Source organism: Lasioglossum baleicum, chromosome 12 (genome assembly GCF_051020765.1).
Source record: "Lasioglossum baleicum chromosome 12, iyLasBale1, whole genome shotgun sequence".
NCBI classification, from domain to species: Eukaryota; Metazoa; Arthropoda; class Insecta; order Hymenoptera; family Halictidae; genus Lasioglossum; species Lasioglossum baleicum.
This window is the reverse complement of record NC_134940.1, coordinates 2,401,854-2,426,459: the sequence shown is the minus strand read 5'-3', so window position 1 is coordinate 2,426,459 and position 24,606 is coordinate 2,401,854. Positions and strand designations below refer to the sequence as shown.

At 44.7% G+C, this 24,606-nt stretch overlaps 2 protein-coding genes and 1 long non-coding RNA gene across 4 annotated transcripts; all 3 read right to left on the bottom strand.

Annotated features, from left to right (window-relative positions):
• Positions 1 to 4,069: 4,069 nt before the first annotated feature.
• On the bottom strand, positions 4,070 to 5,740 carry LOC143213857 (uncharacterized). The gene is made up of 2 exons (XM_076434149.1): positions 4,847 to 5,740; positions 4,070 to 4,728 (listed from the first exon to the last, which is right to left on the bottom strand). Exons 1-2 carry the CDS (start codon positions 5,303 to 5,305, stop codon positions 4,489 to 4,491), a joined length of 699 nt encoding a protein of 232 aa, XP_076290264.1. The 5' UTR covers positions 5,306 to 5,740; the 3' UTR covers positions 4,070 to 4,488.
• Positions 5,741 to 16,556: 10,816 nt separating this feature from the next.
• On the bottom strand, positions 16,557 to 18,507 carry LOC143213856 (uncharacterized). Its single transcript, XM_076434147.1, has 4 exons — positions 17,326 to 18,507; positions 17,100 to 17,259; positions 16,758 to 16,990; positions 16,557 to 16,685 (listed from the first exon to the last, which is right to left on the bottom strand). The coding sequence occupies exons 1-3, from the start codon at positions 17,716 to 17,718 to the stop codon at positions 16,758 to 16,760; spliced, it is 786 nt and encodes a 261-aa protein (XP_076290262.1). The 5' UTR covers positions 17,719 to 18,507; the 3' UTR covers positions 16,557 to 16,685.
• A 152-nt stretch (positions 18,508 to 18,659) lies between these two features.
• LOC143214228 (uncharacterized) lies at positions 18,660 to 22,962 on the bottom strand. Of its 2 annotated transcripts, XR_013010110.1 has the most exons (3): positions 22,789 to 22,962; positions 22,447 to 22,679; positions 18,660 to 22,374 (listed from the first exon to the last, which is right to left on the bottom strand). It is a non-coding gene; the product is annotated as an uncharacterized LOC143214228 (long non-coding RNA). The 2 variants fall into 2 exon arrangements; XR_013010111.1 differs by having other exon boundaries at positions 18,660 to 22,679; positions 22,789 to 22,921.
• Positions 22,963 to 24,606: the final 1,644 nt, after the last annotated feature.

Here is a 24,606-nt window from a genome sequence, read left to right as displayed (position 1 = left end):
CGTTAGTCGTTACTAGACTGCGGATCTTTATGCAAAATAAAAAATTATATGCATTAATTGCTGGACACAGTTGCCAAATAAAAATTGTATTCTTCTTTTAATTATCCTATTAAGCTGAAACTAATACATTCATGTCCTCAAATATTTTGAACAAGTCCACTGCTTTAAATTGTACGTACCCATTTTTGTCATAAATGCATAAAATCCGCAGTCTAGTCATTACGTTAGTGATGTGTTTTCTGTATAAGTATCCCACTATTCTTCGTATCCGATCTCTAACATTTTGGTCCTCCTCTCAGCATGTCAATCTGAGATCACGATTAGTGGGTGAAAACATTCGTGCAAACGCATCAGCGAACGTGTGTGCTATTAACGGCAAATCGCACAGTACATTGAAATCGTTTCAGTGGCCGTTGCCACCCGCTCGCTTGTTTGGCGTTATCGTCGCGCTCGTTGCCGCACCGTTACGTTAAAAATGTCAACGGCCAAAAATTTCATCGCCTTGCAATTCGAATTGCACAAGAATATTCACCGCATCATCGTTAACACGAAGAAAAAGGGGATGGCCAACCACGCGGAGGCCTACATACAAGCACGGTTGGATGCACTCTTGCGCAACTGGGACGAATTCCGGGCGAACCATCTACAGCTCCAGGAATTATGCACAGCCGACCTCCAGAATCACGACTATTACGTTCGCGACCTACAGTACGCGTGTGAGGAACTGTTCATCGAAACCCAAGCCACGATATGCGAGATGCTCAAGGACCTCTCGCCCGCGATTCCGACTCGCGCGAAGGTTCAAGCTCCCGTGGTCACCAGAAGACAACATCATCGTCAAAACTCCGCCGTGTCGACGTTCCGAATTTCTCCGGCGACTTTAAAAAAATTTCTCCGACGCTCTCGATCTCGTCCGCAATTCACCGGTTGACGGCGATCATTTCGAACGTGCGTGGCAGTTCATCGTCGGACAGCACGACATCACACGCGTCCACGGCGAAGTCGGAATCTGCGACGGAGCTTCAGGAAATTCGCGGGACAGTGGAACGAGTACTTAACGCGCTCGAGGGACTCAAATGTCAAGTTCTGCATTGGGGGTCGTTTATACTATTCTGGGCAACTCGACAGCTGGATTCGGAGTCGCTGAAAGCGCGGGAGCTTCTAATTGCGGATCAAACCGAGTATCCGGAGTTCTCCGTCCTTGACGATTTTCTGCAACATCGCATATGCGCGCCTACTTCGATCGAGGGAGCAAAAGCTGTCACGACGGCACAGAAATCGCGATCGTCCAGCGCTCGAACGCACGCCACGTCGCAGAAACGTTGCATTCTATGCACCGCGGATCACTATCTCGGAGCCTGCACTCAATATCTCTCGAAGACTCCGGATCAACGAAAGCAGCTCGTTACCCAACGTCGACGCTACTGCAACTGCTTGGGTAACCAACCACGAAAGGCCTGTCGCAGCACTAAGCGGTGCACGAAATGCGCTTCGCGACACCACACGTTGTTGCACGAAGCCTCCACCGTCACCTCAGCGTCCACGTCGTCCTCGGAGTCAGCACGGACAGACGAGTCTTCATCTGCAACTGTTCGCCACGTCGTTCCCATCTCGCCCAAGGAGACTGCACTCGTCAACGTTATTTCCACCAACGGGGACAGCTTCCGAGGTCTCCTTCATCAAGGAGTCCATTTGCCAACGATTGCCTATTCCACGGCAGCCTGCTTGCCTATTTACGGCATCGGAGTGGATCATAATGTGACGACACGGGGCGTCTCCACGTTCGTCATATCATCGCTCACCGAGACGTACAACTACGAAGTAAACGCCTTTATTTTACCCGAGCTGACACATGCTGCACCCACCGTGGCAAATCCGCACGCAAATTGGTCACACATACAAGGGCTGAAGTTGGCCGACCCTTCCTACCTGGATTCGCAGCCGATCGACATCGTGATCGGCGTTGACGTGTACAGCCGCATCATTCGATCCGACATCAGGCGGTGGGATGACGACGCTCCAGTCGCCCAACTCACCGCGCTTGGTTGGCCATCGCAGATCCTGCATCCGTCGGAGTCTTCAGCTTCCAGTGCGGCGTCGACCGGGACCTCTACGAGCTGCTGCAGAAATTCTGGGTCCAGGAGGAGCCGAACACTCTGCCCGAAGCGATGCTGACAGACTCCGAGCGTCAATGTAATACTCATTCCCCGACCAAACCGGGCGATACATTATGCGTTTGCCGTTCGCAATAAGAAACCCTTGCGAGCTCGGGGATTCGCGATCAGCGGCGCTTCGAATATTGTTGCATTGAATATTGTTCTCAATTCCGGAGAAAATACACGAAGTTCCTCGAGGAATACGAACGTCTCGGCCACATGTGCGTTGCTTCCGATCGCGAGAATGGAGCGAAAACCGCGTCCTATGTAGGTAGGCGAATTATGGACTTAGAAAACGGGAGGGGACGATGTTCTTCTGTCCGAGTTCACACGTCGGTGGAAGCGATTCTGCACCGACTTGCCGGAAATTCGAAATCTGACTCTGGATCGCTTGCTCTTCCTCGCAAAGCAAGTGGGGCACATCCGAACAGCGTTGGAACTCTAGCGAATACCAACGCATCCGTGGACATATTCGGCCGTAGCTCTCGCGTGGATTCGCAGCCCTCCCTCCAATTGGAAGGATTTCGTACGGAATCGCGCCGCGGATATACATCAATTCGCACCGCAAGCCTATTGGCGTCATGTTCCAGGGACAAGCAACCCTGCTGATACAGCGTCCCGCGGTGTCTATCCCCGAGCATTGCTCGATTCCATTTGGTGGCGAGGGCCTGCGTGGCTGCGAGACTTCTCTCCAGCATGGCCCGCGGAAACACTTGTCTCCGGATCCCTGCTTCGACGCCGAGAAACGACCTGAGAAAACGTCCACGTTACACGCCGCATCGAATTCCACGTGGAGATTCTCGTCGCTTACTACGTATTAAGTCGTTATTATGTATAACCGCATTGTGTTGTCGAGCTGTGCGCCGGATGAAGATCGATAGAGCGGATCGCGGGCCTGTAGATCCCTTAACCGTCGCTGAAATCTTATATTATTTGCCAATTCAGGTATTAAATTAAATATCTTTTTCCATATAGCAGTATATAGTGCAGCCGTCCGCTTGCAGCACTCCCTCGTCGATGTGGATAAAAAATACCCGATAATCTTGCCGCGGTCCTCGGCGTTCACCTCTCTCGTTATCGCTCAAGCGCACTTGCACAATTTGTACGCCGGCCCACAGCTCACACTCTCGACGTTAAGACAATCGTATCGGATTGTCAGCGGTCAACGACCAATGCGATCCTTTATCAATCGTTGCGTAACGTGCGCTCGTCATAGAGCTCGTCGGTGTACGCCAGGCATGGGCAGAAATAGCACGCGTGCTAGGGAATCTCAAGGAATACCCCCACTTCTCCCGGCCGCGCGTCTCGCTCTCCGTGGCGGCCATAGTGCTCGGAGCAACTATGGCCGCCAAGGGGATTGAGACGCGCGGCCGGGAGAAGTGGGGGTATTCCTTGAGAATCACTAGCACGCGTGCTATTTCTGCCCATGCCTGGTGTATGCAAATTATGCGACAGCTCCAGTCGCGCCTGCGAACTGCCCGAACTGCGACTACTATGTTCAAACGGCCAATCGTCAAATTGTGTCGATTGCCCGTCGAAGCGAATCGCCCCGCGTCATAAACCGTCGTATTTAAATGCAAATCGACGGCCCCGCGACTATTGCCGAAACTGTGTCTCGGCAAGGGGGCGGGGGGTGAAATGTTCCGGCCGACCGATACGCAGTTGATCTGCCTTACCGACTTCGCGTAGCCGTGATCGGGTGACGTCACGTCGTTTAAGGTCTAAGCGCTCCCCACTACTTTGCGTCAGCCTAACGCGTGAATTTTCGGGTTTATACCGGCAGATCGTCTTATTCTAGTTAACGGCAACCGCTTATATGTAGATATCGCGTCCGTCTCACCGCTTCCGTTTAGCAGTTACCTCTCTTTCGTTCGAGTTTTCGTCAACCCGCTTTTCGTCGCGTATCGTTGGCCATTACGTTTATTGTTGTGTTTTCTGCGTAACTGTATTCATTAAATCGTGTGTGAATACAGTTGTTAAGTTTTCTCTAACAAATAACGAGTAAAGATGACAGATAAATCTCGCGCGACATCTGGATTCGAATTATAATCCATAAGATTACGAATCTATTTGTTCCAGTAAAATTTGACGGATACTCTGCTACCAAGTAACGACAGATACAACCGTAAGATACATCGTGACGCTCTATTCGACTCTCAAATAAAAGTTGAGTATAACCACAAAAGCCTCGGAGAGACAGGCGAATAAACTCTCCAAACCGAGTGCTCGAAAGATAAAGTTACAGATACATTGTGGCGCTGCATTCGACTTCGAATAAAACAGGAAAGATACAGGTTATTTTTATCGAAAACTTATTTGAATAATCTTTTATTTAGATAATGCCCATCTCTGGCATAGACACAGCGAGTGCTATGCACACTTCTTGTGCCTCCTCTGAAAGTTGGCCTATTGGCAACAATGCATGTTCTATGATTTCTGCCCCATGTACTAGTATCTTATGTATTGAAGCTGGCATATAATACCATCCGTACGTTTGTACGTAGTAAACTGCCGTATCATGGGTATATTTCCTAAATTTTTCGGTATTTATATCGTATGGCGACGAAATGACCTGTAGTAAAATATGGATTCACAAATATTATAACAGAAGCATCAATAAGTAATAAAATATTTTGCCGAGTTTTGTATATACTATTAAAAGTTTTCGAAGATGATGAGAAAGAAATTACCTGTAGTATAACATGGAATCTTTTAATTAATGTTAAATCTACTCCTGTTATTTTTGCTGACGTTTTAGCGTCGGAAAAGAATCTACGTGCTGTGTTGCCGTCGTTTGATGACCCCCAACCTTGCTTTACATAATCCACATATAATCCCATTTCTTTCCTAAAACCATCCTGAATTTCGCTTTTCCTCTTATCTCGCTGCTTCTTCAAATCTACAGTATTCGCAGTCCACTTTTTAAATGGCAGATTATACGATATGTGTAATATACACTTCATACAACGTATCCACGCATGGAGAGATGATATTCCAAACTGAAAATGTTCTGGTTCGCAAATCGTCGATGATACACGATTCAAATCGTTCATTTCTGTTGGTTTGGATTGGCATATAAAGCATCTCATCGCGGAGGACGTATTGGTCACGGCATTGCAGACCTTGTTGTCGACCATAGTAAACAACATAATATATTCCACATTAAGATTATTTTGTTTGTATGGTATCAGATTGCTTATTTCCGTTTTAATGCTATTGGTTTCTTCATTTATCAAATCTTTGTTTTCTTTAATATATCGGAAGCGAATAGGTCGACAATACCACGGTGAAGTTGGTGTAGAGTTTTGCCATATTATTGCCGAATTTGATTTTTGTTGAATTCTTAAAGGCACTAAACTGGATATGAATATAGATTCATCCTCTATATTGTTGTTCGCGATCGAAACTCTCGCGCTTGCCGTTTGTGTTTGGTGGAACACCGGAGGTAGGGATCTGAAGAAATAACTCACTCCGAATCTACGCACGTTTATTGGAACTTTCGCGGATGTACAGAGGTGCGAATAAATGTGGTCGCTATGATGCTCGTCGTCTTTCTGACCACGACGACTCGCGCTGGCGATAAGGAAAACAACGCGAGGATTTTTTGTTTGTCATCAAATGGTCTAAATTTGGCTCGCGTTTCTTGCTGTGTCCTCGGCGACAAACATTCAAAACCATAACCATAAAAATGTTTGGTTGCGTTTCATTGGGGCGGTCTCCCGCTGTCGATTCGTTTCGGTCGGGAGGCCTGACTCGTTTCCCGAGCGGAGGCTATTATTATAAGCTCGTTTGCGGCATTCGTGGATGTCGTGCCCGGGGGTCTTGCAATCATTGCAGAATGTACGTGGTGCTGCAGAAGATCAGGTTCCGACCGCCGTTGAGGCGTCGGAGGGCGATAAGAGTCTCGACTCGGGTTTCGCCATGAGTCTCGATGTTCATCGGATCTGTTGTAGCGACGTTCATCTGATCTGTTGTCGCGACGTTCATCTGATCTGTTGTCGCGACGTTCAGGAATGCGTTCGCGGGAATTGCGATTATCGCGAGAGCTGTAGTTGTTCGGAGAATGTGATCGAAGGGGGCTTCTGTTATCTGAGAAGCTGACTTTACGAGTCTCTTCACGGTTACATTCGTGGCGACGCGTTTGATAGAGCTCATATTGTTTATAGGCAGATATGGCTGCCTCGAAGATAGCCGACGATCTTCGGGAATGGCAATGCAAGACTTCAGTTCGTATTTCGGGAAGAGGACCTCGTAGGAAACATTCGACTACGAATCGGTCCATTTCTTCATAATCACAATGACTGTCTGTGGAGTCATTAATGGCTGTGCGTAAATCTTTTACGCGATTTATGAAATCAAGAATGTGTTCACCACGGCTTTGGACAATACTTGCGAGTTCACCACGGTATTGGTCCACGAACTTGTAAGGGCCCAATACTGTTCGCAGTTTGTCGCATAACGCGGAGATCGTGCGGATGTTCTCGCCTTCGATGGCGGCGTAGGCGCGATCGTGTAATTTATTACAGATTAATTTCGTAAGAGCCAATTCGGCTGTCGCGGGAACTGCATCTCGTGCACATTTCTTTAATATTTTATTTTTGAGGTATATGGACATTTAGAAACAATATCCCGTTTAGTAGAAGTCGATATCTCAAAGTTGATTTTTGGCCAAATGGGTCACGATTTTCCAATCCGGACCACTGTGTGACCGTGTCGGCCATTGTAACTTGCCTTAGTAATTCTCGCGACGCGGAATGAGGCTTCAACTTGTTGTTTATGTTTATCTTGTTGTGTGTATCTTTCTTTACATTACATTGTTCAAAGTTATTTTCTGCAAACCTTCCGCGAACAGAATGCTGCAGCGCTCCACGAGCACCCGAACCCAGTAAATTCCCTAATCCCACCACACTGCGACGTAACGCCTTAGACCAGGCGTGGGCACGGGTGGCAGTGCTGCCACAGATGAGGGGAATCACGCCGATATGAGGTACCTACCCCCTCTCTGATGACCAGAGTAATATGTGACACGTTGCGCGTGTGTGCCGGGGACGCAACAAAGACAGATGACATTTCGCAGGTTTTAGGTTATTGCCGCGTATCGTATCGTACTCATGTACATATACGTACTTAATCAAATGAATCATATGAATCGTTCTAAATAGACATTGTAAACATTCTTTATTATAAATAAAATGAATTGTAAAATGTGGGAGTTTCAGTCGTGAAGCGAAGTATGAAGTATGAATTTTCACACTGAGGAAGGTATAAGGGTTAAGGAATGGACATACATAGCAAGTTTTGAAACTACCTTCTTCAATGCATATATTCAAAAGTTTGGTATTGGAAAGGTGAAACGAATTGTAGAATTGAATACTGAATATAATAAATATATTATACATAATAATATACAACAGCTCGGTTGGTTGGGCGCGTTAGGTATTCAAGTGTAGACCTACTTGTACATAATAGTATACCATAACATACAATATGATGTAAATACACACATACACACACCTCATAATCAAACTAATATTCAACATGTATCACTCAAACTGCTGCTATTCTCAGTTTCGTCAGGGAGCAAGACCCCAGCTAATTCGGAAGGTACTTCTTCGCTGTGGTACATGTCAGAATTAAAATATTCCAACATGTGGTCCGATATATTGAAGCTGCATGCATCAACGTTCTTTGACTTTAAATATAATTTAATTCTAGTCATAGGGCAAACCATCTGTGTACCTAAGCAATTTCTTTATATTTTTTATGTCCGTGACCATGGAAAAATATCTTTCTACATCTGCATTGGAATGCGGTAGTGATAGGCATATAAATGCTAGTTTTGCAAGTTCGTCATACATTAATTCACCTGAACAATCTTTTAAATTTCTTACGGTGCTCGAAAATGTTATAACATCTAATTTTTTTAACTCTTCTTTTTGTTCGTAAGTTGAACCCGCAGACAATGTGAACCATTGGTCAATTGCTTTTTTAGCTGTCACTTTGGATGGAAATTGTTCTGCAATGATATCGATTTGACCTACGTGTTTACTGTGATCTAATGCTACGTTAGATCTAAAAATTTAATGCATTTACAAACTTGTCGTTAACCGGAATTCTTTTGATGGACTCTCTATATGTAGTTTTATAAAATTGTTGAATATTTTTAAAAAATTGAATGACTTCCTCGGGCTGACTTTCTCTTAAAACATATATCAATTTGGTTGCTGCTGCCCCAATATAAATTTCATTTAACGGCAATAATATCATTGTATCTTCTACATTCAATTTGTCCAGATTATTATCCACCAAAAACCCCTGTTTAACGAACCCGTACGCTAATATTCCTATAAGTGATTTGCATTCCTCGCTAATTCTATGTATTAAAATTGATCGCGCCGAATGGTGATGCGAGACTTGTTCGGGATGGGTAACTTGTGAAATGATTTGATCACCAGGATTAACTTGTAGAAACACTAGTGAAAAACAAACTTTATTGAAGTATGTGGAATTAGTGGACTGTATAATAGGTGAGACTTAACGCGATTTGAATATCACAAGAGTATTCTTGTCTAGAAAGTCCGTATCATCTGAACTGTAAATTCAGTGCCGTCAGAGAAGTGTATGACTTCGGTATCTTTAGCTAATCGCTACTCTGGCTAATCTTGCTAGTCTGGCGCGCGCTTGCCGAACACCGGTATTTAAGCTCAGTCGTCAAAATGGGTGTGACTGTGATTGACCAATGAGGAACAGATATTTTCTGAAAGGCAGTGACAAATTTGGAAGGCAATCGCCGCCCACGCTGGTCGAAGAAAACGGTGAAAATTAATGGTGGAAGGAAGAGAAGTAACCTTCGGCAAGCCGCGTTGGCGGAAAACAAAGGGACAGGCCGCGCAGCTCAGGTAAGGCCCGTCCGGTAACGCATGACTAAGAGTTTATAGAAAATGGACGAGGAGACGGCAATTTCGGAGGTAGAAACCCTGGAAGTGCACGTGATAAAAACAGCCGTAAGTAATAAAAACACTTCCCGAGTCCTAATCCCCGAGGCGAGGATTTTTACGTTCCCGGTTGTAATTTACAAAGTCCCGTTCTCGGAACATTTGTTCGCCAAATCTGCGAGACGGACACTTCTGCTACAAACTAATAAAGTGACCTTCGATGGTCGCGCAGACAGCGGCAATAACCTAAAACCTGCGAAATGTCATCTGTCCTTGTTGCGTCCCCACCGCGCACGCGCAACGTGTCTCCCATTTGCCCCACTCAATCATCGCTTTCGCTGGTAAATTCGCTTTCGCTTCCTATAATTAAATTTCCAAATTCTTGCGGTATACTTTCTTTCTTGTACATATCGCTATTAAAATTCTGTATAAAATCGTCGCTTATAACATAATCGCTACATTTCATATGAGTATTTCTAAATTCTAATTTAATTCTACCGAGTGCGGCAACCATTTGAGGCTGCAGTCGATTGCGATCTGCCGTTTTCATTTCACTTATTAGGGAGAAAAATCGTTCAATTTCAGCGTTTGATTGTGATAATGATAAACATGCCAGTGCCAAACTTGAAATATTAGAAAATAACCTATTACCGTTACTATCACGCATGTTATTAATTTCGTACCAAAATTGAACGATTTTTAATCGCAGTAAACGCTCTCTCATATCATCCTTATAAAGAGTTAAAAAACCTAGGGCGTGCCATTCATCGTTGCATACTGTTCTATCGAATGTAACGTTCCGATTTCGCGGTGCCCTGTAGCTTAGGAGTGAACCAGGGTTCGCAGGTAAGTAAATGAAATGAAGGCGAAATCGGGTAACGAACTAAACTTTATTCCGCTAAGTGCGGTTTTAGGAAAATAGAATTACAAACAGAAAATCCTTCCTGCAAACCGGCGAATCCGGTCGCGTAACAAAAATATGTTCTGGTGTCTGGGTTGACAGCGGAGTGGGCCTACGGCCTCTCGTTAGTTGGATCGGCGTCCCGGGTCTAGTGGTGAACAGAAAGATAATCCGGCGATAATTATAAAACGGTAATTATAAAGCGATCAGGCGGTCAGGAGTAACTGACAGGTACCGGTACGCGACGAACGCTTTCGCGGAACGGTTCTGGACGTTCGGCGGTACTGGACGCAGTATCGGACGACGCGGGACCTCGCGGGGTCGCTACGGTTCCGCGCTGGAGGATATTCGGCGGTACTGTACGCAGTGTCGAACGGCGCGGGACCTCGCGGAGTCGCTACGGGTTTGCGCTGGAAGGTGGGAGGTGACAGGATACGGTCGGAGGTCACGCCCGACGCAGCGTAGGCGCCGCGGTTTTCCCTCAGAAGCACCTGAGAAACAAACCACGGTCCGTACGTATCTCAGAGGATCCTGAGAGGTTCGTACCCGCCGCCGCCACACCGAGTTGCGACGTTTAACCGCGGAGGTTCGACTCACGGACAGAGCCGGAGGCCGGTCGCTCCGTGCTAGACGGTCGGAGAGCCGAGTGGTGCCGCAACCCTCGCACAGAAGCACCTGAGTGACGGGTTACGGTTGCACGCACCTTAGAAGCACCTAAGGGTATTCGTGCCCACCACACCGACACGACGGATCCGGTCCAGCCAAGGCGATGGCACGGCGATCTCCGGGAGCCGGGAATACGGAGGAGAGTCGTCTCCTGGAACTTGTGCTTCCAGCCTGCGTTCTGGACGGATGTATAGCTCTGAAAAGGGCTCGTACAATCCGGTGTGCACGGGAGTGGTTCCAGGCGGACTCCGCTCTCTTGGCATTCCGGCGCGACTTATATAGCGCGCGAAAGCGCGGACCATGGAGAGTGCCGCTCTCGGTTGAGCGGCCGCGGCGCTTTCCGATTGGCGCGCGCCTGGTCTCGGCGGTGATTGGCGCGCGCTGGTGTCGAGAACATCTATAAATATAGGTGCGATCGGTCGCTACTGTTTAGATGATGTTCGCGACGAGGTACGGCTCGTCGCATCCCCCCCTTTCTTCGGGAACGGGACGCACCGCGTCTCGCAAGCGGTATTCCCTCCTTCCTGCCGAGAGATAGGGAAACAAAAGAAAAACAAAAGAAATCAACCCTTAGCGAGATCATGCTTACAGTCGGCCGTGGTGTACCCACGTGGCGAACCGCTCCTGTCTCCGGGTCCAGTCGTAGGGGCCATCGGATGTTCCCGACGACCAGTCTGTATCGGGCCACACCTATGGGTGACCAGAATTCAGTCCCGTCTGGTAAAACCTCCTTCCTCCTTGGCCGGTGATTGAGGCATCTTGGCAAAGGAATCGGCGACCCTTCGCCGATGCTCAGGTGCCGGAGAAGCACCTCCGGCGGTGACGATGGTGTCATCGGCTCCTCCTCTGCGATGGTCGGCAATGGTTTGGTAGGGGTCTTTGTACGCCTTTTTGCCTTCGTCGGTTTGGTGATCGTCGGCGCACCTCCCCCATTCCACAGCCGGAATCGTTTTTCTAGGCGCTTGGCCCGGGCAGCGTTTGTTTCGGCGACTAGCTTCGCGGCCAATTTTGTCTCTTGCTTAGAGATCTTCGGGACCCGTGGGGCTGGTGGTGGGGGTTCCCGGTGTGGGGACACTACCGATACCCTGAATGGCGGCTTGTATGTCGACGGCTGTTCGCTGGTCCTCCGCACTGTTACGCATCCCAGCGCCACGCGCTGTGGCCGTGCCTGTGGTGCCCCGTCTCTCTGGTAGAGGGGTGGCCGGGCGGGCGGAAGGGTTAGCCGTGGTTGAGTGCCTGAGCACGAATTTCGATTCAAATGTATTTAAAATATCATCTACTTGGCCTGTATGTTTCCTATTGTCTAATGCAACTGAAGGATCCAAAAATTCCAGAGCCTTTATAATATTATTGTTAAATGGCAATCTCTTCATAGCCCCTTTATATGCCTTCTGGTAAAATTTTTGGCAATTTTGAAGAAATGTCGTCATTTTTTCCTGTTCGTAAGTATCTTGTTTAATCTTGTCAAGAGTACTTTTCGCCTTTCCTCCAATGTACATTGCTTCGAGAGGCAATAAATTCTCGCTTTTACAGGGATCGATTTCGTATATGATCGGTCCTCCTGCAAGGACCTCGTACTTTATAAAATTACAACCTATTTCTTTTAAAAACGTGTGACAATGTTCTAAAAGATTGTGAACTAAAACATCAGACGTTTGGAAAATTTTATTAAATTTGGTTATTATACCTAAAGTGAAATCGATGAATTCTAGGTACGCTTTTGTGTATAAACAACGTAATGCACTGTATATTTTTCAAACCTTAATTTGTGTTTATTTAACAATATACAAGAATAAATTTATTTCGTTATTGCAGTATAGCCTACCTTTAGGTAGAATAGAATACTAGCGAAAGCAATAGCAGTGATTGTAATTAGCAGGTGTCGCAAATATACATTTTTCAAACCTTAATTTGTGTTTATTTAACAATACACGAATAAATTTATTTCATTATAGCAGTATAGTCTACCTTTCCGTAGCGAATCAGCTTGTATAAGCGTACGGTGTTTTCTGCGCCACTCGGTAGCATGCTCCACGCGGCACGCGTCAGCGGCAGTGGTAAGAGTGGGGGAAGCGAAGGCAGGCTTAACGCAGCTTGGTGGCGAGAGACGGAAAAGTAAGGGGCCTGGCACGTCTAGCATCTGGCAACCCTGCTTGCGACGAATGAAACGCGTCTTTCCTTCACAGTAACGACGGATGCTGGTTGCTGATTACACTTCTCATACTTATTGATTAGAAAATAAAATCGCTTTGGTTAATCTACTGCGTATTTTTTTACGGTCTACTGTATATTGTCCTATGTGGTACAATCTTAGATTACAGTACTGAAATTATATTAGTTTTATTAATTCTACTATATGATTCGTCTGCATGCTTGTGTCAAACATGTGTTCACTATAATTTTTGAATACCATAGTGCGTACATTGCTTAAAATTTTTACAATTAATTTTTGTATTACATTTTTTTGCGTTGGCTGATTTGTCTTTTGCACGAGGCGGATCTCCGCCTCAGCAATTTTGCAAATGTGTACGACGTTATTTGACGGTACAGTCAATGCTTGTCTATTGTGACTGTAATTTTTTAAATTTATGAAACTGCACATTGATTCTTTATTTTCTAGTGCTCGCAGCACACCTCGCAATCAACACAATCATGCAATCGAGGGTCAACTGCCCTCATCTTCTCATAAGTCTCATGAATAATGGGGATTGCCCCGGAGAATTCAAAATTTTGACAGAAAATATCTTGTCTAGGTATTAGAGACGAATGTGGTCCAATGTCATACAGAGGTTCATCTAACAGTTTTTCCTCTGTTTCGTCAGGTGTTACGGTTTGGAGTGGTTGTTGTTTCTTCGGTAATGCTCTCTTCTCCTTAAACCCTTGAGAACGTGCGCTTGGTCGGCGGTTAACCTCCCGACTAGCGTCATATGGCTGGGGCTCGTAGCTCCAGTTTTCTTGAATCCTTCTATCATTAAGGTGTTCGTAGCACGCCTCGCGTCTCGGGCTGCTCGGCGGTTTCCGCCGGAATGGACTCTGCCACGTGGGAACGATCCACGAACACTATTGTTATGTTGCATCTCAATTTCTGAGGTATCTTTAACAATTGTAGTCTTTAAAAACGACTAGTACGTTCGTCCCATTTTGAATCACTATGTAGCGGAGTGTAAATACTCGTATGAATGGTTTATTGTAACAAAATTCTCATGATCTGGTGGCCTTTGAAAATTCTTTTGCCTCAAATTTCTTGAGTTGAAGATGTCAAAAAAAGATCATTGATTTCTTGCAGAAATTCCTCAGCTGCTTCTGATTCTTCTAAATCTTCTAATTTCAAATCAGAGCGACACATACATAGGGCTTTGCTCACTGACGAGCTGAGCACTTGCGTTGCTAATTTCACCTTCATTTTTACCTTCGTGTATTCTATGTGTTGTCTTCTTAATTTATTTGCTAAGTGCAAGCCCTCTCTTTCTTGCAACTTGTGCAATTTTTCGATATATTTCTGTAGCGGCAACTTCCTACATGCGCCACAAGAGGGACAGGAGTCGAAAGACCTTTCCCGCAAGTACTCGGTTCCTCAATGATTTGTATATATACAGTCCTCAACCGCCTTCCGACATCCCAACCGTCTAAGGCAGGGCCCGCTAGATAGCCTTACTGATGAGTCCTCTAGCGGGCCTAGGACACGCACATGCAATAAACTAGGTCAAGTGGTCGTAAATCACTGACAGGAAAATAGCTGTAATTGCTTTGGCGACTGCGCAGTCGTGCCCCCACACCACGACAAGGTAGCAATCAAGTGTGGGATACAACCCCCGAAGGGGAAGGGTGCACGACAGGAGCACACCAAAGATCACTTGTGGACGTACTAAGTTGCGATCCGCAACACACTGTGTAAAATGTACACGCGTTTCATAACTGATGGGTACTTTACGTGTTTTTTAAATAATTGTTAACCCATGCTCGAAATGTTTGTACTTCGCGCAGACAGCAATGGTATTTGACGTTTTTGTCGGTCGCCAACAGTGAAGTCGACAACGGTTTGCCGTTGTCAATTTCATACACGGGATCGTGTACTAGTACATCGTATTTCGGACAGTTGAAATCTTCTAAATTTGTCGAGTTTATTTTCATTTTTCGAAGGATGTCTCTCTCGAAACATCCTCCTTTGTATGCTACGACAGGATTTGCGTAATCGCGCACAAAATTTTTTATAATTTAAGAATTTATTATCACTTGAAATAGCGCATCCCTTATAAATGTCCTTCAGAACATCATAATTTTCAAGTATTTCATGCGTACTCTGTACAGTTTTTGGCAGTGGTGCCCGAGACTTTAACTTTTCTCTAGACATAATAGATTTTAAGCTGTTGTATGAAATATGTGCTGCTGCATCTGGATTCGTGCGACAAATATTGTCAAAAATGATCTTATTATTTATTGAAGGAGTTCTTCGACATTCTTCTACAGGGTGCGCCATCTCGAGCTTCGGTATGGAAATATTGAATAACTTCGGCAACTAGTGAAAGTGAATGTTTGTTATTGTTTTTTTATTTAATTTAATCCTTTACAATTTGTTTCAACTATACTTAGAACACAACATCCAACAAATGACCACCATTACGAGCCACACAAAATTGTGCTCTTTTTTTCGAATTTTCCATTACTTTGGCCAGCATTTCGGGCGATATTGCCTCTATTTCAGCTCGAATGTTGGTCTTGAGCGCTTCCAATGTCGTGGGCTTGTTGGCGTATACTTTACTTTTTAAATAACCCCACAAAAAAAAGTCCGGCGGCGTCAAATCCGGCGATCTTGGAGGCCACTCAATATCGCCACCTTTCGACATCAAACGGCCGGGGAATTTTCGCTTCAAAAAGTTCATTGTTTTGATCGCCGTGTGGCATGGGGCGCCGTCTTGTTGAAACCAGAAGTTCAATAAATTTTTTTCGCGCATTTTTGGAATCACATAGTGCGCCAAAATCCACCGATAACGGTCGCCATCGACGGTTTCGCCTTCACGAAAGAAAAATGGTCCGATGATGGTTTTGGTGCTAACGCCGGCCCAAACAGTGACTTTCTGGTCATGCAATGGCTTCTCGTGGATAATGTGAGGATTGTCTGTGCCCCAGAATCGACAATTTTGTTTGTTCACTCCGCCAGAGAGATGGAAATGGGCCTCGTCCGTGAACAAAATTTGATTCCAAAACTCGGAATCAACCTCGGCCATTCGAACCACGCTTTTTCCGTATTCCAAGCGACGGGGCTCGTCTGTAGGCAATAATCGTTGAGTTATTTGCACTTTGTAAGGAAACATGTGAAGATCTTCCTTCAAAATCCTCCTAAGAGTGGTTCCTTTGATGTTTAGCTGCTGGGCACGGTGACGATACGACAGATTTGGGCTTTCATAAACACTCTGCTTGACAGTTTCAACAATTTCATTAGAGCGTCTTTTACGAACTGACACGCGTTGATGATTTCCCACAGACCCCGATTCTTCGAAATTTTTAGTCAGATTACGTATGGTGTTATCAGAAGGCACTTTACGACCGCGGTATTTTCGACGGTATGCACGTTGAGCAAGCACAATTGAACGACTATTTTGCAAATACATGGTCACAATTTCCGCGCGTTCTTTACATGTAAAGTTATTCATGGTCAGAATTGTACTGAAATGACGTTTCGAAATTGTTTTTTCTCAAGTCATACCGCCAATGTATAACAAAGTTATTCAATATTTCCATACCGAAGCTCGAGATGGCGCACCCTGTAGAATTACTGATTTTAATTTTAACACTTCTGCATATTGCGGGTTGCTACAGTGGTTGCTACACACCAGCAAATTAGAGGTCTTCCTCTTCGTCGCAGCTTCCTGCTCCCTCCTTCCCTGGATAGCACATTATACTTTTCCTCAGATTCCAATAGATTTCCACATTACCACGGAGGTACTATTGTCAATGCGTTTTTTTTCAGTGGTATCTCCAGTAGGCCTATTCCACTATGTCGCTGCGTTGACCAACAAAGTGGCCAACCTAAAAAAATAAAGATTAGTTTAATAGATTACATATACTTACTTTTATTATAATATACGGTAATTAACTTACTCACGACGACGCCGTGGCGTCGTTGTTGCCGCTGATGGCGGTGTTCCGCCAGCAGTTGCGCCTGTCATTTACAGCCATTGTGGCTTCGGTGGTGGCGGTGGAGGGGATGTGGTGACCGAGGGCGGTCAATTGTTTACGATGCCGCTCCTTCGCAGATTTCAGCGCATTTTGGGCAAGCTTCTCGAACTCGCGTTCCACTGGCCGTGGGAACGAGCGGTTCCGCAGCGTTGCCTCTGTAACATTCATTTGAATCAATATAAATAAGAATTAACAATAAATTAATGAAGATAAACAATGAATTTATAATGAAATTAAACAAAGTCAACGATATACAATGCTTACCGTATATCGCCCTCATTATGCGCGCGGAGGCCAATGATTTGTTCCCCGATGCGCCGAGCCACGTATGCTCGTTCGCGCAGGCATCGGTGATTGCCGCCTTGAACGATGAACTGACCGCCTCTTTTGGCGTATACCCGCCTAACGAGGCGAAGTAGACAACCTAAAAAACAATTTACATTAGTTTCCATATTATACTTTTATTATATCTGTATTACAATATACTTACCGCACCATCATACTCTGGTTCGGGACTGGTCTCGAACGCCAGTAACTCCTCTACTAAGACCATCAGACACCGGGGAGTCGACCGCTGCATGCTGATGGTGGACGACCAACGTAGGTCACCAATTAGATAAGTCACACAGAAAGACAGCGCCGGAAGACTTAACCCGCACCCCCTCCCAGAAAACGAGACCTGCACTATTCTGTACCACATGTACCCGTAAAATATACGTCTGCATCTAAATGATTGGAGTCTGTACGTGGGAAGTCCTATCATATGGGTGAATTGTATCTCTTGGACCATGTGTCTATCCTCGTCCAAGAGGTGCGGGATGCACTCTCTGCATACGTGTGCGTCCCTCATTAATCTAACCCCACGTACTATCTGTACGCACATTACATCTCTGTATTCTTCATATGCATCGAGATGGAGTAAGGGGAGATTACTCCATCCCAGTGGCCATTATTTGCTACCCAGCGAAGTTCATTGATGGTCTGCGGGCCAGTGTATCTAGGAATCGGCATCTGAACGTGTAATCATAAGTAGATGTGATTATTCTGTTCTGGTTGTGGCGTTTGAAATGGCAGGAAGGGCGGGGGCAACGCCTGCTGTTCGGCCTGCATGACCCGACGTTGCGCACTGTTCATGGTGGGAGCAAAGAAAAATTAATAAATGGACCAACTTTTCCAGAAATATATGATTTCAACTAATTCTGAGGATGACTCACTCCTGGTTCTCGGTATATTCGAGCTGCCGGTTCGTCTCGTCGAACCGCCGGTTCATCTCATTGAACCGCTCCTTCATCTCATTGTTTATCGCATCGAGGTGCTGCAGAACGGCCTGCAGCAAGGCCTGCGTTCTAAAACAAATACACAAACATTACACCATGTACTATACAATTTAATTATAATTATTACTACATTTAAAAATATCTATGCACCTTACTGTTTCCGCATCGCAGGAAGCGACGGGGGAGTCGAGGAAATCGATCGAGACGAGTTCTCGAAAATTTTGGGTTTCTCGATTATGTCGAGATTCTCGAAAATGTTTGAGATTCTCGAAGGTTTCGGGATTCTCGAATGTGTCGAGATTCTCGAAAGTCTCGGGATTCTCGACGGCTTCGGGATCTCGAATGTCTCGGGATTCTCAAACGACCAGAACTAGCACACGCGGAGGCCTTCTCAAGAAATACCCCCCTTCTCCCGCCCGCGCGTCACGCTCCCCGTGGCGGCCTAAGTTGCTCCGAGCACTTAGGCCGCCACGGGGAGCGTGACGCGCGGGCGGGAGAAGGGGGGTATTCCGCGGATATTCCTTGAGAATAATGAGAATGCCTCCGCGCGTGCATATTTTAGGGTGTTCAGTACTCAGTACTCAGTACTCAGTACCCGATTACTGGCGATTACCTTTATGAGACCGGCTTCAAAATCGATCGCGGTATGAGATTTCCGATATAGTTGTGGCGTTTTGAAAAACACGTCATGAAATTTATTTTTTGAATTTTCCTTTTTCTTCCGTAATTCATTCGTATAGAGTATAGAGTATATGTAGAGATGTAAATGTTGGGGTTGGGTAATGAAATGGAAGTAATTAAGTAATGCACCAAATACGTAATAGTTATGATATTTTATAATGAATTCTCATGTAAAAATGCTAATTTCTCTACATTGTCACATAGTAATCTTGTTCTCGACGGTGTGACAATATTTCCAGTCGTGGAGAACAGTCTCTCGCTGGTAGCTTGAGTGGTAGGGATACCCGTATACCTACGTGCCGCTTTTCCTAACATAGCAAATTTAGTAATATTTTGGTCCCACCAACTTGTAATATTACTGTTTCCCGGTATGTTTTCTTCCTCGAAATAAATGCGGATTTCATCATTTTTACGTTGGGTAAACGTAGACGTAGCTCCTATCCGGCTTGAGCTTATGTGTTTATTTCCAATTTTGTTGACAAAAAATTGGGACAATTTTGATTTTGGTTCATCTATACAACAAAATATTTAAATAAACGTTGTTTTCAATTTGCTTCTTCAAATCTTGATACATGCGCGGTATACAACACCGAAGATCGAGCGTACCGTACCGTTGCTCCAAGCGACAAAGGGATATACCTGAAAGGGATATTTTAACTTGCAAAAACGCGTGCGAGTCAGCTGCGAACCGACCGATTAAATGAGTTTATGACCACCGCAATTCGACAATCTCGACCCCGACTGACGGACAACACTTGCGACCGAAACGACAAACGGAAATTCCATCGTAAATAACGCCATTGACGAACGAAGACAATACAGAGAAATGTACTTACTGACAGTTTCCCGCTCTCATCAACTCAAAAACTCCTCCCAATACACCTACACTTACACCCAATCACGAAACGCTACATTTTTCCTACCTAAATCCAAATCCTCCAAGCACGGAAAAACCCAAACTGACGACGGACAGGACACGACTAGATAGAAGACAAACGCGGATCAGTTTCCTTCAGTAGTTCGAAGAGTAGAGACATCGAAAATCACTGGTGCGAAAAAAATGTCTAGCGATAGCGATAGTGAAATGTACGTTATAGCTGGAAGTAGTGACACTAGTGACCAAAATGTCACACAAAGAAACAAATGTCGGAAGAGCTTTGTTTGGGAGCAATTCGAAAAAGATGGTCAAGATAAAGCCAAATGTAGACACTGCCAGCGTGTGTTAAAAACAAAACATGGCAATACCAGTGGTTTATTACGTCATTTGAAAAACATTCATTCAAATTTACGTGCAGATGTAAAACCTTCCAGTGAATTGACAGTGAAGTTTTCGTATTTAGAAAAAGATTGTGCGCGAGCAAAAAGCATAACCAATGCAATAGCTCGCATGATCACATTAGATTTGCAGCCGTTTAGTATAGTAGAAGATAAAAAGGCTTTCGAGAATTGCTGAAAGTTACCGAGCCACGCTACAAAATACCTTCTCGGACCACATTTTCGAGAGAAATAATACCGCGCATGTATGACGATTTGAAGAAGCAAATTGAAAACAAGATACATGCAGATATTCAAGAAGGTAAGACTTAATCATTTGAATTATTATCGGATTATCGTGTTTTATTATTTGTATTGTGTTCTTCATTCTTGTATTTTGCATATATGAAATTAACAGACACTGTATTAACGTTCACAACTGATGGATGGAGTTCCCGAAGTGTGGAGAGTTATTTGTCAGTGACATTACACTATACCACAAAAGATTTTAAAATATGCCACTACATGCTAAATTTATGCCATTTACAACAATCGCACACGGGAGAAAATATTAGAAATGCATTGTTTTCGTGTTTAAGAACGTGGAAATTACACGAAGTAAATAACCCAGTAATATTTGTAACCGACAACGGTCGAAATATTGTAAAGGCAATAGAAATTAATCCAGAATGGAAACGAATACCTTGTTTCGCGCACAGTCTGCAATTGACAATAAAAAAAACACTAAAAAAATTTTCCTTGTATATTGCCATAAACAAGAAATGCAGAGGCATTGTTGCTTTTTTCACAAGATGAACATCTGCAAAAGAAAGATTTGTGCAAGTGCAGCTGCAAGTTAATCTGAATGCGACTGCTTTACGATTAGTGCAAGACGTGGACACACGATGGAACTCCATGTACATGATGCTAAAAAGATTCATCACATTGCGAAAACCGTTAAGCTTAATCTTGTGCGAAAAAGACATGCCTGAAAATTTAAGCAATGAAGAGTGGGAATTCGCAGAAACATTAACGAATATTTTAGAACCCATGAAAGATGCTACCGAATTAATGTGCGGGGAAACATATCCGACATTATCGTGTGGCGGCCTAACTTCCTACAGGCGCCACAAGAGGGACAGGTAGTTGAGACCTTTCCCGCAAGTACTCGATTCCTCAATGATTTGTATATATACAGTCCTCAACCGCCTTCCGACATCCCAACCGTCTAAGGCAGGGCCCGCTAGATAGCCTTACTGATGAGTCCTCTAGCGGGCCTAGGACACGCACATGCAATAAACTAGGTCAAGTGGTCGTAAATCACTGACAGGAAAATAGCTGTAATTGCTTTGGCGACTGCGCAGTCGTGCCCCCACACCACGACAAGGTAGCAATCAAGTGTGGGATACAACCCCCGAAGGGGAAGGGTTGCACGACAGGAGCACACCAAAGATCACTTGTGGACGCACTAAGTTGCGATCCGCAACACACTGTGTAAAATGTACACGCGTTTCATAACTGATGAGTACTTTACGTGTTTTTTAAATAATTGTTAACCCATGCTCGAAATGTTTGTACTTCGCGCAGACAGCAATGGTATTTGACGTTTTTGTCGGTCGCCAACAGTGAAGTCGACAACGGTTTGCCGTTGTCAATTTCATACACGGGATCGTGAACTAGTACATCGTATTTCGGACAGTTGAAATCTTCTAAATTTGTCGAGTTTATTTTCATTTTTCGAAGGATGTCTCTCTCGAAACATCCTCCTTTGTATGCTACGACAGGATTTGCGTAATCGCGCACAAAATTTTTTATAATTTAAGAATTTATTATCACTTGAAATAGCGCATCCCTTATAAATGTCCTTCAGAACATCATAATTTTCAAGTATTTCATGCGTACTCTGTACAGTTTTTGGCAGTGGTGCCCGAGACTTTAACTTTTCTCTAGACATAATAGATTTTAAGCTGTTGTATGAAATATGTGCTGCTGCATCTGGATTCGTGCGACAAATATTGTCAAAAATGATCTTATTATTTATTTAAGGAGTTCTTCGACATTCTTCTAGAATTACTGATTTTAATTTTAACACTTCTGCATATTGCGGGTTGCTACAGTGGTTGCTACACACCAGCAAATTAGAGGTCTTCCTCTTCGTCGCAGCTTCCTGCTCTCTCCTTCCCTGGATAGCACATTATACTTTTCCTCAGATTCCAATAGATTTCCACATTACCACGGAGGTACTATTGTCAATGCGTTTTTTTTCAGTGGTATCTCCAGTAGGCCTATTCCACTATGTCGCTGCGTTGACCAACAAAGTGGCCAACCTAAAAAAATAAAGATTAGTTTAATAGATTACATATACTTACTTTTATTATAATATACGGTAATTAACTTACTCACGACGACGCCGTGGCGTCGTTGTTGCCGCTGATGGCGGTGTTCCGCCAGCAGTTGCGCCTGTCATTTACAGCCATTGTGGCTTCGGTGGTGGCGGTGGAGGGGATGTGGTGACCGAGGGCGGTCAATTGTTTACGATGCCGCTCCTTCGCAGATTTCAGCGCATTTTGGGCAAGCTTCTCGAACTCGCGTTCCACTGGCCGTGGGAACGAGCGGTTCCGCAGCGTTGCCTCTGTAACATTCATTTGAATCAATATAAATAAGAATTAACAATAAATTAATGAAGATAAACAATGAATTTATAATGAAATTAAACAAAGTCAACGATATACAATGCTTACCGTATATCGCCCTCATTATGCGCGCGGAGGCCAATGATTTGTTCCCCGATGCGCCGAGCCACGTATGCTCGTTCGCGCAGGCATCGGTGATTGCCGCCTTGAACGATGAACTGACCGCCTCTTTTGGCGTATACCCGCCTAACGAGGCGAAGTAGACAACCTAAAAAACAATTTACATTAGTTTCCATATTATACAGGGTGCGCCATCTCAATCTGGTCGATGGAAGTATTGAATAACTTAGAGAATTTTCAACAGATTTCACAAAGTCGTATTTTTTTATTAAATTTGATTCATTACAATTTATTTTGATTAGTTTCCAAAAACCACATCGATCAAATGTCCGCCTTTATTACTGAGACAAAAATGAGCTCTTTTTTCGGCATTTTTCATTGTATTTGCCAGCGTCTCGGGCGATATCGCTGCGATTTCGGCTCGAATGTTGTTTTTTAGCTCGTCTATGGTCTTCGGCTTGTTGGCATAGACTTTACTTTTCAAAAATCCCCACAAGAAGAAGTCCGGTACAGTCAAATCCGGCGATCTTGGTGGCCAGTCAATATCACCTTTCTTTGATATCACACGTCCTGGGAAATTCCGACGCAAATAGTCCATTGTTGAGCGCGCAGTGTGACATGTCGCACCATCTTGTTGGAACCAAAATTCCTTAAGACCTTTTTCACGCATTTGTGGTAAAACAAAGTGTGCCAACATCCACCGATATCGATCCCCATTGACAGTTTCACCAGCTCTGAAGAAAAATGGTCCAATGATGGTTTTTGAGCAAACACCGGCCCAAACAGTCACTTTCTCGTCGTGCAATGGAGTTTCGTGAATAATATGAGGATTATCGGTGCCCCACATGCGACAGTTTTGTTTGTTGACAGCGCCAGAGAGGGTGAAATGAGCCTCGTCGGTCATCAGAATTCGCTCCCAAAAATCCGGCTCAGCTTCCTTCATTCGACTAACGTTATTAGCGTAAGCCAAGCGTCGCGGCTTGTCAGTTTCCAATAATCTTTGAGTCAACTGCACTTTGTACGGAAACATGCTAAGATCTTGCTTTAAAATCCTTCTCAAAGTGGTTCCACTAATGTTTAATTGCTGAGACCGGCGGCGGTATGAGACATTTGGATTTTCTGCAACACTCTGTCGAACAGCTTCGATATTTTCATTTGAACGACCTGGACGCGGTCGAGCTTGATGTTGGAGGTTAGCTACAGACCCGTGCTCCATAAAATTTGAAGCTAAATGACGGATAGTGTCGCCTTTGGGCGCAGGACGTCCGCGATATTTTTTACGATACGCACGCTGAGTTGACACAACTGAACGATTATTTTTAATGTAAAGCGAAACTATTTCGGCGCGTTCTTTCGGCGTATAGCGATACATGGTTCAAATTGTACCGATATAACCTATACGAAACGTGTTGTACAACGCTGATCGGTTAAAATCTGTCAGAGTTATTCAATACTTCCATCGACCAGATTGAGATGGCGCACCCTGTACTTTTATTATATCTGTATTACAATATACTTACCGCACCATCATACTCTGGTTCGGGACTGGTCTCGAACGCCAGTAACTCCTCTACTAAGACCATCAGATACCGGGGAGTCGACCGCTGCATGCTGATGGTGGACGACCAACGTAGGTCACCAATTAGATAAGTCACACAGAAAGACAGCGCCGGAAGACTTAACCCGCACCCCCTCCCAGAAAACGAGACCTGCACTATTCTGTACCACATGTACCCGTAAAATATACGTCTGCATCTAAATGATTGGAGTCTGTACGTGGGAAGTCCTATCATATGGGTGAATTGT